Here is a 17,845-nt window from a genome sequence, read left to right as displayed (position 1 = left end):
TGTGACAAAGCAACAACGTTCCAATACAAGTGGACACAGAGCTTTGGCTACGGAGAGGGAGGTTACACAAACAGAACTCCTTTGGGTAAGGTACAAGACCTCAAGGAAACAGCTCCATTACCTTGTAGAAGACTTAATCTAAGATAAAGTGTAACACTTTTCTGAGGAAAAAAATAAAGTTCTGAATTTGGCAATGTGACCACCATCCATTTTCAGCCTGCCCTGGTTTATTTCCTATCGAAGGAAGTGGTTACACATACGGGAATGGATGGTCTATGGTTGCTACAGGTGTTCATAAAGCTTGATTTAGTTTGTTGAAGATAGAAAAACTAAACTTCATGTTCAAATGGTCTCTTCATTCAGCACTTTCCCCATTAGCTATGTAACATGAGGCAACTTCAATTTTCTCTGAAGTAGTGACTTGTGGCATAACCTGATCACCCAAGTACTTGATAACTTTGCTAAAACAATGGAAAATCATGTAGTTGATTGATAGCTACCTGCCCACAAATGGATTGCTGTAGTTCCCATATGTGACTTTTTCTTAGGTAAACTTAAAGCTTTGACCAGTGGATGGTAGATTAGTAATCATGTCGTTGATTGAAAGCTACTTCTGGCGGGTCCCATACGTGACTATTTCTTACGTAGAACTAGAGCTTTGACCAGTGGATGTTAGATTAGTAATGCTGTCGTTGACCGAGAGCTACTTCAGTAGTTCCCATTTGTGACTATTTCTTACGTAAAACTATAGCTTTGACCAGTAAATGGTAGAAAGTACTAGTTTCTTCTCAGAGTTTTGGCTCATAGTAAATGCAGACATATATCACACTATCCTGCCTCCCAAGCCTAATCATTACAAGATAGACTTCCATAATTCTTAAAATTTTTGTGCATTTTTATTTGACATGCCTCACTTACATTCCAACCCTTGAAATGATATGTTTTGCGAACTGTTTGGTCATCTTACTAAATGCTTAGAATATAAACAAATTCATCAATCAAATAGCAATAACCAATAAATTTATAGATATACAGTACATAAACGTACTTCACTAAAAATAAAAATGGCTTCATCAACACTTGAGTTTCTTATAGTTTTCCGAGGTCACTTAAATTCCTAAATCAAAACCACTAATAGTCTCAGTCTTTATTATTATAAATAGCAGGCTTCACTCAGTGAAATTGGTTAGGACTCATATTAGCAGCATTATTGCATACGTATCAAAAGATTCCACGAGAATTGCCAAAAACGTAAAAATGTGTTACTATTAAACTCAATAACGAAATTTATGCCAAGGACTTGAATTACGTCTATGTGCATCCGTTTCCTTGAAGATAAATGGATCTGCGAAGAACAGCACTGAGTAATATAAGCAAGATTTCATTACATAGGTCTACCACGTCCCCTTCCTCCCATGGGGCCACCGCCTGGTGGTCCATCGTGTGAGGAACGGGGAGACTTGATAGTTTCGTCGACTGACAGAATGAGACAGGCTGCCTCTGATGCAGCAGTCAAGGCATTGATCTTCACTAGCGCTGGCTCCCAAACACAGGCGGTAAAATTGTCTGTAATATCCTCGCCTAAGATATTGACACCGTACCATTTCCCATCAGCTGTAGAGGAAAATTAAAAAAAGGTAAATACAGTACACAAATTGACACACTTTATACTCTATATCATCTCATTGCTAATCTGACCAAAACCATTTCTTGAAATTAATATCATACTGCACTCTATAGCCTATAAAAACTATTCCTTTAAAAGCAAAAAATGTTAAACCTTCATTAACTGCTCCATAACAAGAAGCTGATTATGCATGATCTTCTTAATCGGATAGTTGAATCAGTAAAACTTCAAAAGTTCAAAGTTGGAGCAAATGTTTCTATGTTGACCAGGCTGACATGAGTCTTTTTATAGTTTATATATGACATATCTGTTTTTGACAATGTTAATAGTTTATATATAACATATCTATTTTGACGTTACTGTTTTTAGAATGATTTATTGTTAATTTGTTCACATCGTTTATTTATTACCTTTCCTCACTGGGCTATTTTTCCCTATTGGAACCCTTGGGCTTATAGCATCTTGCTTTTCCAACTAGGGTTGTAGCTTGGCTAGTAGTAATAATAATAATAATATGCAGTCAAGAAAAGAGCTACAGTATAAGTAATGACGAAGAAAACGCACGACTCGGAAAGATTAGAAAGAGGATACTTCCACTAAATATGAATCTTGTATTGATTAAAAATACAAAAACGTATTTTAAATTTTCAAGGTGGCTATAAAATTATAAAAACTTTGATTTCACTTTTTAAATCATTATACAGAATATATATATTATCAAACCAATGGCCAAGAAATGCACTTTTCTACATTCCCCAAAAACTTATATGAAGAGAACATGAAAGATGGAAAATAAACATGAGGTAACCATAAATAAAATTAAATAAAAAAAATTGTTTCAATATCAACAATATGCGCTAAACATACGCTCTGCATGACGTGCCCTAAGTTTGTTTAGGATTGTAGTGGAATCAAAGCCTGCATTATCACACAACTGTCTTGGGATGACCTCTAGAGCTTTAGCAAATGCAGCCATGAATAACTGCTCCTTGCTGGCAATGCTTCGAGAATACTCTCTCAAGTGCTTACTGATCTCCAGTTCAACAGCACCGCCACCTGTACGACAAAGAAAATTTAAGCTCAATTTTAAAAACAGATGTTCAAAATGAAAATTGAAAACTTATTATACCCAGATCATGGATCTACAAACCATATAAAACATGTTTCAAACAAAGCATAAACCAGAAACAAATAAAAAAAAACAATTACCAGCCACAACAGCATCGTGTCTAAGAGCTCGACGGACAATCATGATGGCATCATGAAGAGATCTTTCGGTTTCTTCCAAAAACTGCTCGGCTCCTCCACGTAAAACAATGGTGCAAGTTTTTGTTTGTGGGCAGCCCCTAAACAAGTTGTACCTGTGGGAATTCATTTTATTTTATACCTCTTGAGATTAGAAGAGGAAAAGTCCAAAACTTAAAAATAATGAACTCAAGCAAGAGCATATAGATAGAGGAATGCACCAATTTACTAACAACAATCTGCACGTTTAAAAATATTGGATTCAAATTAAACTACCAACACAAGAGTTTATAACATCCCTAGGACATAAGACTTGTCTCCAGGAATCAGCATCTCTTTAACTCACTCTCACTCCGTTGTGCTTTGAAGGTTATAGTAAAAGAATACAAGTTTCTCTTAAAGCTGTCAGATATATTCAATGACTTTTCCACTAAATACATGCATACATATACCAAGGGACTTCCCCCAATTCTGGGGGGTAACCAACATCAAACCAATGAAAAAAAAGGGGACCTTTCCTCTCTATGTTCCTCCCAGCCTAAATGAATTAGAAAATAAGTACTTTATCATGAAATACGTTTAATACCGTGGAACGTTTGAAGTCCTATGCAAAAGTCAAGAAAGATACCCAGTACTGTATTCAGATCTTAAACGAATGAATATTAATAGTAAGTAATCAAGTCAATTTTGTTCAAGCTTTAAATTACAGAATTGATTTAGTGCTGCAGCAAAGTAAGATTAATAGGTGAACTCAACAAGGGGCTGAAGGGACACATGTCAAGGATATCATAAATTCTAAACCCCTGATTGTCATGCAATGATATATTTAACTTTAATCTAAGATTAGAAGAAGGCTGCTAAATGATATATATCATTCATAAAAAGCAAGGAAAGATATTAAACTTTCATGAAAGCCAATATCAGGTAGTGAGCTGACCTATCAGTAATGATACCTTTTCTTGACAATGATAACAAGAAAAAGCCCTATTTAAGATAAAGACTAACCCAATCAGATTAACATATGAAACAGTAATCTAAGATACCTTAGTAAATTAAAAGTAATCTTGTCTGTCATGACCCTTAAACTAAAACACTGTAACATTGTATAATATACTAGAGATACTTAAATTTGAAAACGGTGCATACTCTAAGATACGTAATAAAATAAAAGTAATCTTATCTGTCGCGACCCTTAAACTAGAATGCTGTTACATTACATATACAAAAGATACTTACCTATCAGCACCAATCTGCGTTTCCTCAAACGTTTCACATGTGCCTAAGACTGAATCATTAAGATCATGAGCAGTTGACATAATTGCACCTCCGCAAGCCTTCATTGTACGCTTCAAATCTTCCTCAACCACACGGCCGGCACAAAACATGTCCCTGGTAAAAATTATTCTTATTAATAAACAAATTTCATAATAAAAATTGAAAAAAATAAAAATAAAATTCTTAAATGTGTCAAGACAAGTAAAACTTTCACATTTTCTACTTAACAAGTTGAAAAATATCATGAATCTTATGTAAGTAAACAAAGCTACAATGAAGGACAGAAAAATAAAAAATACTAGAGGGGCACTCAGCCATGGCAGCTTATTTCGACCTTGATTTTTAGATTTCCACGCACTCAAATATGAACCAAGTTTGAAGTCTCTGTGACAACAATGTCCAAACTCATGGCTGATTATGTGAATTGAACATTTTGCTTAACCGTGACCTTGATCTTCTAAAATTTAATCATTTCCAGCTTTTTACATAACAGTTAATCCCTGCAAGTTTCATTACTCTACGATTAAAATTGTGGCCAGGAAGCAGTTCACAAACCCACAAACAGGGGGTAAAACACAACCTCCTTCCAATATCATTGGCAGAGATAATAAGAAGGATGAGTAGCCATTTTTGGCCCTAGCTCAAACACTAATGCTTATCTGTTAACTCTTCATCTCCATCTAATGAGATTGCCAAGTTACTTCACTGGACCAAAATGATTCGCAGAAAGGATCTGAACCTGAATGATGAAAACTATTGCAAGGTAAAGAATCTGGACAGCTTGAGGAAAAGGCCAAAAGGAACAGACGAAAAGTAAATTGACAGAACTAGAGGGGCAATCAGTAGAGCGCAGCTTATTTCTCAACCTTTTTCTCAGCCTTAACCTTAACATGTATTAATTGAAGAGGATTTTTATATACTCAAATATGAACAAAGTTTAAAGCCTCTGTGACAACGAAGTCCAAACTTATAGTTGACTATGTTAATTGGACATTTTGCTTGACCATGACCTGACCTTTAACTTCCCAAAATTTAATAATCTATAGTTTTTTACATTACATTTAATCCCTGCAAGTTTCACTACTCTATGATTAAAATTGTGGCCAAGAAGCTGTTCACAAACACACAAACAGGGGGTAAAACATAACCTCCTTCCAACTTCGTTACCATAGGTAATAAACTAAGACCAGATCATTCAGTATCATGAAGAAAAATTTGAAAAGATATAGGTTTGATAATGTGTGATTATTAAAGGAAATATCAAACAAAAACATTTTAAATTGTCCTACAGGCTCTAGAAACTTATCAAACAGGATGTATCTGTGTACTGGTTCTAGGATATGAATGTACTGTGGGTTAAAAATGAGTTACACCATTCTAAAAATATTATGCAACTGATGGCTCTTACCTGTCAGCAAAGTACTGTGTAGCGACATCACCAATAGGAAGCTTAGATAAAACTACTTTGGCTCCTGACTTATGAATGAGATCCAACTTTTCATACAAGATATTCCATTCAGTATCAACAATTTTCTGGTACTCCTGAAAAGGATAAAAACAAACCAAAAGGCATTTTAAAATCTATAGCCATATAAAACCCATTCTATACAGTATGTCAGATATCCACTAACTTCTAAAATAGCAAAACTAAAAGACATAAATATCCAATCTTACCTCTACATTGTTCACTCTGATCTCTGCATTGTCACGTTCTGCTTTCAACTCCAGCTCGATGTTCAACATAGCAATCTTTGGGTTATTGTAATTCTTGGGCTGCATTTCAAAACCGGCATAGGAGAAGGTCTTCTTGAAGGCTACACCGTCAATCAAGAGGGATTCCTAAATAAAAAAAACAATCCATATTAACATTATTACATCTTTTCCCCTATCTACATCACCTTTATGAGTGCTGCTGACGACAAAGTAGCAACCAAGTTATAGAAAATTAGGGTTATCATTTGCCGTGCGAGCCTAATTATCAAAATATATAGAAAATAATTCATCTAAACTAAATTAAAAAATAAGTCTTAAAATCTAAAAGTATTACAGACACCTCATAAGATTCATGAATGGTTTCAATCACAAGCGAGTAATTTTTATTCTACGAGGCATTACAGCCAACTTGTAACATATTTTGTCATCTTGATGTTAATTAATACACAAAACTACTTTATTTCAGATCTTCACCTCACCATAGACTACTAAATTACAATTTAGCCCATGATTATAGGCTACAACATTTACTAAGACCCACAACCTCTCGTAATTAGCAAAGAAGTAAAAAAATCCCTATCACACAGTAGTTTACATCCTTCACTTGTCCTTAAATGGAGTAAAATTTCCCTAAAACTTACAGATCCTGAGCCAATTACACCATACGAACTGTATTAATGAAATATCGATCTTACCTCAAGAGAACCACCAGGAACTTTCTTAATACCAATCATGTCTAAAGGCAAGAGTTCGTCGAGGGACGTTACGGCATCAACAACCATCTTTGCAAAGAAGTCTTTCTGTTGATGTATCAACTTGCTGTTCATTGAAGTTCCCGCACATTTCTCCAAGATGGAGCGCAACTCTTTCGGGTCATCTTTGTTAATCTTTAAAACACAAAACAAACATTGGTAAATATAGTTTCTAAATATATTACATAATATACAAAAACAGCATCAATAATCTGACACCCAAAACAATAGACAAATTAAACAAAAATCATAATAAATAAAACCAAAGACAAAAAAAAATTATGTAGTACACAGTACATGTACCTTCCTTTCCCTGGACACAATGCCTATCCAGGGATAATTCAAATCTTAGGGTAAAAGAAAAGCACATAACACACTATCGTCTCCAAACGTCAACTGCTAAAGTCTTTCTTTAGCCTAAGTTATCGGACTAATAAATCGACTATTAACCCTTTTACCCCCAGGCTATTTGGAAATTTCCAACCCTTAACCCCCAGGGGGTTATTTTTTTCCATGCACATTTTGGTGTATATATTTTTTAAATTGCTCTAACAGCCTTAGTTTTTGTCATAGAGAGGTCAGGTTGGTCTCATTCTCTTGGAAAATGCCTGAATTTTCTCAAAAAATTATCAAAAATATGAAAAAAAATAATTTTTATAGCATTTTTTTGCAAGGACGTACCGGTACGTCCATGGGGGTAAAGGGATGGCTTTTGTGAAACGTACCAGTACGTCCTTTGGGGGTAAAAGGGTTAATTACTTCTAAGCATTTGACAATACTAAATAATGCAATGAAACAATTTCTAACAAATTTAGTAGATTTGAGAACAAAGACCTCAAGAATATTGGGAATTAAATGGCAGGAGAGGATTAGAAATGAAACTATAAGAGAGATTACTGAGTGCCATATGTGGACGAGATCAAGATGAGGGGTAGATGGAGATGGTTTGGGCATGCTCTTCGCACTCCCCAAGAGAGATTAGTTCACCAAACTTTCAACTAGGCTCCACAAGGAACTACAAGAGTGGGAAGACCCATGCCTACATGGCTGAGAACTATGAAGCTTGAAGTGGGAGATGATGAGTGGAGAAGTATTGAATTGAAAGTTCAGATAGAGACGACTGGTAAAATCTAACCGAGGCCCTTTGCGTAGGAGGAGATGATGATGATGAAATAATTCTTATTAAATGAGACTTACCTTGACAGAAATTTCATTAATTTTTTCTATTGCAAGTCTAGTTGCTTTTCTAAATGACCTTATGATGTTATGGGGGTGAACACCTTCTTCAATCAATCTCTTGCATTCATGCAAAAACTGTCCTGCTAACAAGACAACTGTTGTTGTACCGTCACCAACCTGAAACAAATGAAAAATTGTTTACATCGAAAAATATATGAAATGTTTAACCCTATATTCCCAAGATTTTTCTAACAGAATTTTGGGAATAATTTCTTATATTACAATGAAAATACACTAACCAACTTCAATTTTCTATTCTGCTAGGCATTAAAAAGCAATAGCATTTAGCCCTTTGGGTGTCATTGGCCCTATTCTATGCCCGAGTAGTTCTACTACTTCGCCTTCATTTGGACAATTATCTTTCTCTTATTATTTATGCATATGTAAATTTCACAAAATGTGACATTATACATCAATGAAAAGGAAATTTATTCAGCTATACAATGAAAAAATTGTAAATTCCTATCTTTCATAGTTTTAGTGCCGATATGAAAAATGTTCCAAAAATGGCTGGGGGCCTTAGTGCCAAATTTCTTAGTCATGGTCTGGTATTCAAGGAGTTAAAAGCATAGGCGCTTCCTACAGCAAACTGAGAATCTGATAAAGCCCTTTGGTATCTTCCATTCATTAAATCGTATGTACAATTATAGCAATTTTATTTAAAATTCTAGTAGAATTTTCAGTTTCTTTCTATCTTTATTACTTTCCTAATCACACTAAAAAAGATCAAGTGACCAAGTTGTGGAATGATCTTCCTAATCGGGTAGTTAAATCAGTAGAACTTCAAATGTTCAAAGTTGCAGCAAAAGTTTTTATGTTGAACAGGCTGACATAAGTCTTTATACTGCATAGTCTAAATGTGAAATATCTGTTTTGACGTTAATGTCTTTTAGGATATCTTATTAATTGTTAATTATTTCTCATATCGTTTCTAAAAAAGAAAGTGCCTTTCCACTATGATAAATGCAGTTATTGGTGTACTATTTCTTAAGGCCACTCTGCTGCCATAACTGCAGTAATAATATCCTGTATCATTTACTGTTTTTGGATCCATGTCCGAACAGGTCACAGCTGCAATAAAACTTCTAGAATACACCAACCTAAGAGAGCCGACACACGACGTCATTGCTACCTGGATGCGATTTCGTCATTGCCGTGATCAGTAGAGTTAATTAATTACTACTTTAGCAAATAAAACTATTCAATACAGAGGCTTTAATACCAGTACGTATACGTAATTCTTACCTCGGCATCTTGAGACTTGGCAATGTCTACCAATGTCTTGGCTGCTGGATGAACAATGTCAAGCTGTTTCAGTATAGTAGCACCATCATTACTGATTGTGGCCTGTCCCTGCAAAACACACATTACATCATAGTTAGTTAATGGAGGTTTATAACTTTGTTCTCTGTTCAGTACTGTATCTTTAACTATAAAGTATTAAAAAGCTATATACACAACCTCCTTGCTTAAATAACGCACACAAAATCTTACATCTAAACTATTTTACAGTTTTGATAATACAGCCTGTGATAGTCAGACCTAATTTTGCCATGATTATTAAAAAATCAAAATTCCAAATACGGTATAAAAAAAATTACAAAGCATTCTCTGAGATTTAAAAAGTCTTTACCTTAGCATCCACAATCAACTTATCCATACCACGTGGACCAAGAGTGGTACGGATAGCATCCACGACTGCGGCACAGGCATTGATGTTAGAGATAAGTTGAGGTTTTCCCTGAGAGGAGTCAGTGCCCTCCTTTAATAGGATGATTTGTGGTTGCTGAAAAGAAATAATGAACATATTGTATTAACAATGAATTTACTAAATGTGGGTCTTGTGGCCCAGCACCAGGACTGTAAGGCTATTCAGTACCGAGGTGATAAAGGGAGGAAGAGAAACCAGTTGCACTGAAACGAGAAGAAAATAAGAGAAAATAGGTAAGGTCAAAAACTAAAAAGTGTGCGCAGAGGGAAAACAGACTCTGCAAAGACCCAATTCTAACCCGTACTGTACACTATACTGTCTCAAATAATTTTATCCCAAGACATATACTGTACAGTACATAATAGACAAGTGTATACTGTATAGAAATTTCATATAAAAAACTAAGTCATCAATTGGTAAAATTTTTTCCTTCAAGGAAAAATTTCCACTTTCTCTCAAACACTCATTATACATACACTACATCTATAGTCCATTTCTTTTAGCGAGGCATATTTGCACCGACTCGCGGCGGTGCCCTTTTAGCTCGGAAAAGTTTCCTGATCGCTGATTGGTAGGACAAGATCATTCTAACCAATCAGCGAACAGGAAACTTTTCCGAGCTTAAAGGGCACCGCTGCGAGTCGGTGCAAATCTGCCTCGCTAAAAGAAATGGACTATAGTTTAGACATAAAACCTGAGTAATTTTTCTTAATTCTAATCTTCAATCACAGAAGAACAGTTATGAAATACCAATGTCTAACCAGAAAATAAATAAATACCATTTAAATACTTTTACTGTACTTTAAAATGTTCTGGATATGCACAAGACTAATGCATCATAGTTATAAGCAACAATGGCAACATTTTGTTCCAGAGAAGATCGAGAATAATTATCTAATACAGGCAGTAGCTTCGGCAGCCTTCCGTATTTTGTATGACACAATCATTACCTATAGTCCATTTTTTTTAGCGAGGCAGATTTGCACAGACTTGCAGCGGTGCCCTTTTAGCTCGGAAAAGTTTCCTGATCGCTGATTGGTTGAACAAGATAATTCTAACCAATCAACGATCAGGAAACTTCTGAGCTAAAAGGGCACCGCTGTGAGTCGGTGCAAATGTGCCTCATTGAAAGAAATTGGATACTTCCAAATATTTCTGCACAAGTTCCTGAATGTTCCTCAACAAGAGCAATTTTCTTCCACATCTGTTTCAATTCCAGTAGACTGGTCATGTCTCCCAGAGAGGAGTTTAATCTATTTTGAAATTTAAGAGTAAATTCATCTCTTTGGGTAACTGATGTATATTGAAAATACTGTCCATTCATTATATATCGACAGCTCATTCATGTACCACTTACTAGAACAGAGCAGCAGAGAGACAATGTTTCTTTGCAAGCAAAGCAAGCCATGCTAGAGCTTAAGGTTGTTGTGGCCTGATTGGTAACATCCCCGCCTGGTGATCGCCAGTCGGGGGTTCGAATCCCGCTCAAACTCGTTAGTGCCATTAGTGTCTGCAACCTTACCATCCTTGTGAGCTAAGGTTGGGGTGTTTGGGGTAGCCTATAGGTCTATCTGCCGAGTCATCAGCAGCCACTGCCTGGCCCTCCCTGGTCCTAGCTTGGGTGGAGAGGAGGCTTGGGCGCTGATCATATAATATATGGTCAGTCTCTACGGCATTGTCCTGCTTGCTAGGGCAATGTCACTGTCCCTTGCCTCTGCCATTCATAAGCGACCTTTAAACCTTTAAAACCACTTAAGGGACACGATATAAATAATAGGTAATTATGATACAGTATTTTAATAGCGACCTACAGTGATGGCGTGTGCACCATCATCCATGTACTGCTTACCAGAACAAAGGAGCAGTGAAATTAGAAGTACTGGTAAATATAAGAATTTAATTTCCTGCCACTTGTATGAGCCATATACTTTTCCAACTGGTTATCTTGTGTTAACTATGCATTTCTGACCATTATCAAAGCTACAAATCAACCAATTTTTGCCATTTCCCATACCAAACCCTGGCTTATCACTGAGGTACCCCATAATTGTTATAAGGGTGACACGAAAATTAGTAAAATGGGTTGTTTGCCCCAATATTCATGGTCAGAAATGGATAAAACCCAAGATAGCTAGTAGAAAAAAATATATGACTCTCGTATTTGGCTTGACATTTAAGTATTATATATTTAGCTTTTATGTATAATTGAAAAATCAATAAAATTCAACAATTTCAAAATGGGAGACCGTGTGACGATGGTCATACAGGAATTGGAGCGAAAAGGGGGAGGGCTGTTATAAAACAACACAAGAAATTGTGCATAAATACTTTAAAGCTTATTATGTCATATACAGTATATAACAGCGGCCAAAGCTCATTACGTCATACCAAGTACAGTATAGAACAGCTGCCAAAGTTCACAACTCTATGTCATACAAAGTATACTGTATACTGTAACAGCTGCAAAGGTTCATCACATTGTACAAAGTATGTAATAGCTGCCAAAGCTCATTACATCATACAAAGTATCTACAGCTGCCAAAGATCATTACATCATAGAAAGTATATACTGTACATGTAATAGCTGCCAAAGCTATTACATCATAGAAACTATCTACAGCTGCCAAAGATCATTACATCATAGAAAGTATTTACTGTACATGTAATAGCTGCCAAAGCTCATTACATCATACAAAGTATCTACAGCTGCCAAAGATCATTACATCATAGAAAGTATATACAGTACTGTACATGTAATAGCTGCCAAAGCTCATTACATCATACAAAGTATCTACAGCTGCCAAAGATCATTACATCATAGAAAGTATATACTGTACATGTAATAGCTGCCAAAGCTCATTACATCATACGAAGTATCTACAGCTGCCAAAGATCATTACATCATAGAAAGTATATACTGTACATGTAATAGCTGCCAAAGCTCATTACATCATACAATATATGTAACTGCTGCTAAAGCTTATTACATCATACAAAGTGTATAACAGCTGCCAAGGGCAATTACACATGAGCAGTAACCCACCAACAGCCTCCCAAAAAGTAAGCATTGGATGGTTTCAATACAAAATAGTGAAATATTAGTTAGGACACTGGAATTTAAATCACTGAATAGTTCTTTGCAAATATAGTACACTATTTTGAACCACACACTGAATACTGGCAGAAGCCTCCATTAAAGATGTTACAAATTTAAATTATCAATAATCCTGTTCTGCTTCCTTTGTCATCTTTGGCACCTGCCACAGGTGCATCCTCCCTCCCAATAACTACTATTTCAACTATGACCAACTTGTAGAATGATCTTCCTTATCGGGTAGTTGAATCAGTAAAACTTCAAAAGTTCAAACTTGCAGCAAATGGAAATGGCTACAAAAAAACTACATAGAAAATAGGGTGGAAAAATCACGTTTTCGTTGCACCAAGACATGGCAAAAAAATGTCCAGTGTTTTGATCATGTTTCATTACTATTACTGAGTTTCGATTACAGTAACTTTCTTTTTTTATTACAAGACAGGCTTTTTATGACTGTCAAAAACTATGTTTAACAAAGGTTAAATATATAAGTAACTGATACACGTATATTTTAAGTTGCTTCAAAAACTATAAATGATGATACATAGAGCAAACTCATACCTTTTCAGTTATGGTAGTCAGCTCACCATAAATCAAAAACCATGGATTTTAGCCAGAAATTATAAAAAATTTTCAAAAGACCTCACCGGACCTCCTTCACAGGTCACAACCCCTAACAAAATTTGAAAAATGCAACAAAATCTAGCAAATCCACCTAACCTAACCTTTTAATTTCCCAGGTCACAAACCCTAGCTGGGGGCAAACCCCGGGACCCCCTTCCTAAGTCCCAAACTAAAACGAAATAAATAATTACATTAGGATAAAGTGAATCATAAATAAATCTCTCTTATACACAATAAAAGCAATGGGCAGCACTCTGCATTATATCTTAACTAAACTATAATAAAATTGTTACTCAGGATTACCCTTTATGTGAATATTCTACAAAAATTAAGCCTCAAATTATACACGATCGTCCTCAAAGCATCCAGCTGATCGATATGATCAACATGGCTAAAAGCAAAGCTATAGGACAGGCTTCATCTGTCCATCATGGCGGTTAGCGTTAGAAAGGCCAACCTCGGGGGCTCTTGTAAGGTCAATCTCGGGTTGCGGCAGGAGGGTTAAAAATTTTGAAATCACGCGGATAACAAAAGTAGGCCTACAAGTGCACGGAAAAGAAAGGTTAGTTCGAGCGGGCTGATTAACACTAGCTTAATCCTCCTAAACATCTTAACGAGATATTGCTTATCACAACCTTTGGTTGTATATACAAAAAACTAGTGTTCGGCATAATTCCAAGGCGTGTCCCAATGAACTACAATCTTGACAATAGGGTAAGAATTTAGATTGTTGGAATTAGCTAAAACATAAGTTCAAACATCACTAAAATTTCCAAGATTATGCCACCAGCTGATAGGTGAACGGAGAGCCACCCCAGGGATATTATTTTAGTCAGGCAGGAAGCAATGCTTTGGGGGACATTTTACGATCAAGTAACTCAGCCGTGGCTTCGGCGACCGATACATAATAACGACCTTTACTCTACCTAACATTCCGTGATATTATCACAGCAGTATTAAATGCCACTGTAAATAATGTATATTGATGGGACAACATTTAATTGTAAAACCGAACCCTTCATAGTCAGGGACGACACAGGCTCTACCTATCGGGAATTTTGAAACTAAGGTGGAGCTACCGTAACTTGTGAGATAAAGGTAAAAAATTAAAAAAAAAAAAAAAAAACATCATATAATGGTATATCGGATCATAATAGAGAACATTTTCCCCATGTAAAAAATCGATTTGACAAGTACAAAGAGATATCGCCTGTCCCAAAAAAACCATTTACCCCATTATTTTAATTGATTTCCCTTTCGACCACACAAGGGTCGTTGCAGCTTTGGGAGCCCTTGTATATCAGCGGCCAGTTCCTCATACATTCATTAAAAATCGATATCAACTAGCGTGACCTTTCCCCCCCAACCTAAGAGCTGTCCTTACCTACTTACCTCACGGGGGGGAAGGGGGGGCTGACGGCCCCCTAACACTGCCGTATTCTAAGTTAGCCATAATACATACAGGTGGCCACCATCTGTGCCACTATCATACATACAACCCCAGCTTTGTAACCACTACCTCAAGGTAGATAATTTTCTTTAGTTATACAGTATTACCCTATCTACAGTAGATTAATTTGAATGGCCTACCGAGCAGGAAGTTTGCCCATCGACCATGTAAGAAATACCGGTATGTCGAAAGCGTGCAGAGGCTTTATGTAACTTAACCCCATGCGATACCCTACGTTATAATTACATGGAATAAACAGATAAGATCATATAGCTTTTATTGTGCACCAGCCTAAAAATAAATGAAAACGCGTGACACCCGAATACAAAAGGAGCGGTTTGCCGATGAACCATTCTGTAACTTCGGCTCCAGTTTTAGAGATTACTAATCGATAAAATGAGTAGTAAATCACTTGCTATATTACACACTACTTAAAATAACTATAAATTACTATCAGCATAAGAAATGAGAAGGGAAAACTAACCATTTTGTACGATTTATATGTAGAGGCAAGTCGCCTTTTCTGTCAAAACAATGCGGTTCAGGGGGCGAGGGCGAACACACACAAAGCTGCATCCACAATTTCCAGAAGAATTTGAAAGGGAGCCATATGTTTATACATAAATATATATTGATAAATCTCTCTGTTCTGTGAATTATAAATTTCTTCAACTTAATATTATTATAGAAAAATATTATATCTCTGTCACCTTAAGTAACGGCATATTTTTTACAATATTATTGCACAAGGCGTTGGTTTTCGACCTAATCGATATTTTTTTTTGGTCTGGAAATTTCATGTGAAAATTAAATATAGCTTTCATATAAATTAATGATATAACTAACGTAGAATTTTATTTTTTTTAATGATAATTATAATATCTAACCATTATCCCGTGATAAAACATATGGCTCCCACATGCATAAAAATCATCTTGAACTTTCTCGATTCTTCCGAAAATGAATCATCAGATGATCAGGCTCCCCAGCCGACGAACAAACGAATACAATTTACAACTGATTTTATGTCATAGGTCTTATAGACTTGATTAATATATTTAAATACAGACTAACTAGGTGCACAAATGTAATGCATGAAATATCATATTTTTGTTTGTATAAATGTATTGATCAAGTCATGCGGTCCACCCACCTATGCCTTTGATCTCCGAGTTAATTTCTTACATAACCAACCTACATTAGTCATTTCCTTTTATTTAGGCTCAGAGTTTTTAGAACATGATGCACATGTTAAGATATTATTACCAACTTTTTTTGTTTATGCATTATACTAATAAAATCGTTTAATTAATACACAATATTTCAGATAATTGTAGCGTACATTATTGTTATTACTTGCTAAACTACAACCCTAGTTGGAAAAGCAGGATGCTATAACCCCAGGGTCTCCAACAGGGAAAATAGCTCAGTGAGGGAAGGAAACAAAGAAAAATAATATATTCAAGGATGAGCAACAAGATTAAAATCATTACCTCCTATATAAACTAAAAACTTTAACAAAACAAGAGGAGAAATAAGATGGAATAGTGTACCCTCAAGCAAGAGAACTCTAACCCAAGACAGTGGAAGACCATGGCACTACCCAAGATTAGAGAACAATGGTTTGATTTTGGAGTGCCCTTCTCCTAGAAGAGCTGCTAACCATAGCTAAAGAGTCTCTTCTACCCTTAGAAAGGGGAAAGTGGCCACCGAACAATTACAGTGCAGTAAGAAGTAATTATTTGGTAATCTCGGTGTTGTCAGGTGTATGAGGACAGAGGAGAATATGTAAAGAATAGGCCAGACTATTCGGTGTGTGTGTTTAGGCAAAGGGAAAATGAACTGTAACCAGAAAGAAGGATCCAATGTACTACTGTCTGGCCAGTCAAAAGACCCCGTAACTCTCTAGCGGTAGTATCTCAATGGGCGGCTGGTGCCCTGGCCAACCTACTACCTATGGACATATTCATATCATACTAGAAGCTAGGGAAACTGGAAACCCAAGAAATATATTTTAGCACTCGACATCATTTCCTTCGGTGCTATATACAAATGATTTATGACTAATACTATTTAGCTCCCTTCCCAATACATAATCCAGACTCTATCCATACAGGAACGTCTGTCCACATACTGTGGTTTACATAACGAAATATCTAGCCTACACATATGTTTATCTAACTTGAGGCATTTAATTTTAAACATTATGATTCTCCGTTATCAATACATCGATGTCTTTGAAAATGGGAGGGAATATAATGCAGATTATATATATATATATATATATATATATATATATATATATATATATATATATATATATATATATATATATATATATATATATATATATATATGCGTAAAAATCACAGGAAAGCGTGATGCTCAGATGCAGAAGAACCACAGGGAAAATGAAAATACGGAATATACACTTAAGTCCTGACTAGTTTCGTGTTACTTCCTCAGTCCTCTGAGGAAGTAACACGAAACTAGTCAGGACTTAAGTGTATATTCCGTATTTTCATTTTCCCTGTGGTTCTTCTGCATATATATATATATATATATATATATATATATATATATATATATATATATATATATATATATATATATATATATATATATATATATATATATATATATATATATCCAATCTAATGCATGCGTTACTGGTACTGATCATAAATTGTATAAGATAGATATCTGTTGTTTCCAAAATCTTGTATACACACAAATCACACACATGCTCCTTAAAATTCCCGTGAAAGAAAAAAAGGAAAATTAAATAAAACACTGTATTTTAGCAATATATATATATATATATATATATATATATATATATATATATATATATATATATATATATATATATATATATATATATGTGTGTGTGTGTGTGTGTGTGTGTGTGTGTGTGTGTGTGTGTGCATCAAACAATTACATTACAGTAAGATGAAATGCATGCATAGGCCTATGTATGTTGCCTTTCTTTTCACCAGCAAAGTTGATGCAATTCAATGTGGTGGCAGGATAATCTTGCATAATTGATGGAAAGTTTAGGAACAAAGTAAGGATTATTTGTGAAGCATATCAAATTCGAGAATAACTACTTAGT

The 17,845-nt window shown here is 35.4% G+C and overlaps 1 protein-coding gene across 1 annotated transcript; it reads right to left on the bottom strand.

Moving 5' to 3' along the window:
- Positions 1-1,135: 1,135 nt before the first annotated feature.
- CCT7 (chaperonin containing TCP1 subunit 7) lies at positions 1,136-15,355 on the bottom strand. Its single transcript, XM_068366740.1, has 11 exons — positions 15,215-15,355; positions 9,485-9,637; positions 9,097-9,204; positions 7,810-7,968; positions 6,556-6,747; positions 5,822-5,986; positions 5,556-5,689; positions 4,109-4,261; positions 2,837-2,988; positions 2,495-2,683; positions 1,136-1,614 (listed from the first exon to the last, which is right to left on the bottom strand). Exons 1-11 carry the CDS (start codon positions 15,215-15,217, stop codon positions 1,385-1,387), a joined length of 1,638 nt encoding a protein of 545 aa, XP_068222841.1. The 5' UTR covers positions 15,218-15,355; the 3' UTR covers positions 1,136-1,384.
- Between the last annotated feature and the right edge of the window lie 2,490 nt (positions 15,356-17,845).

This window comes from Palaemon carinicauda, chromosome 44 (genome assembly GCF_036898095.1).
Source record: "Palaemon carinicauda isolate YSFRI2023 chromosome 44, ASM3689809v2, whole genome shotgun sequence".
Lineage (NCBI taxonomy): Eukaryota > Metazoa > Arthropoda > Malacostraca > Decapoda > Palaemonidae > Palaemon > Palaemon carinicauda.
This window is presented reverse-complemented; position numbering and strand designations above follow the sequence as displayed.

Bases quoted from the DNA above. Each gene is read 5' to 3' on its own strand.
- CCT7 (XM_068366740.1), bottom strand. The intron at 6,748-7,809 runs GTAAGTCTCATT...TGTGTTTTAAAG, and splicing joins TTAATGAAATTTCTGTCAAG to ATTAACAAAGATGACCCGAA. The intron at 4,262-5,555 runs GTAAGAGCCATC...AATTTTTACCAG, and splicing joins ACACAGTACTTTGCTGACAG to GGACATGTTTTGTGCCGGCC.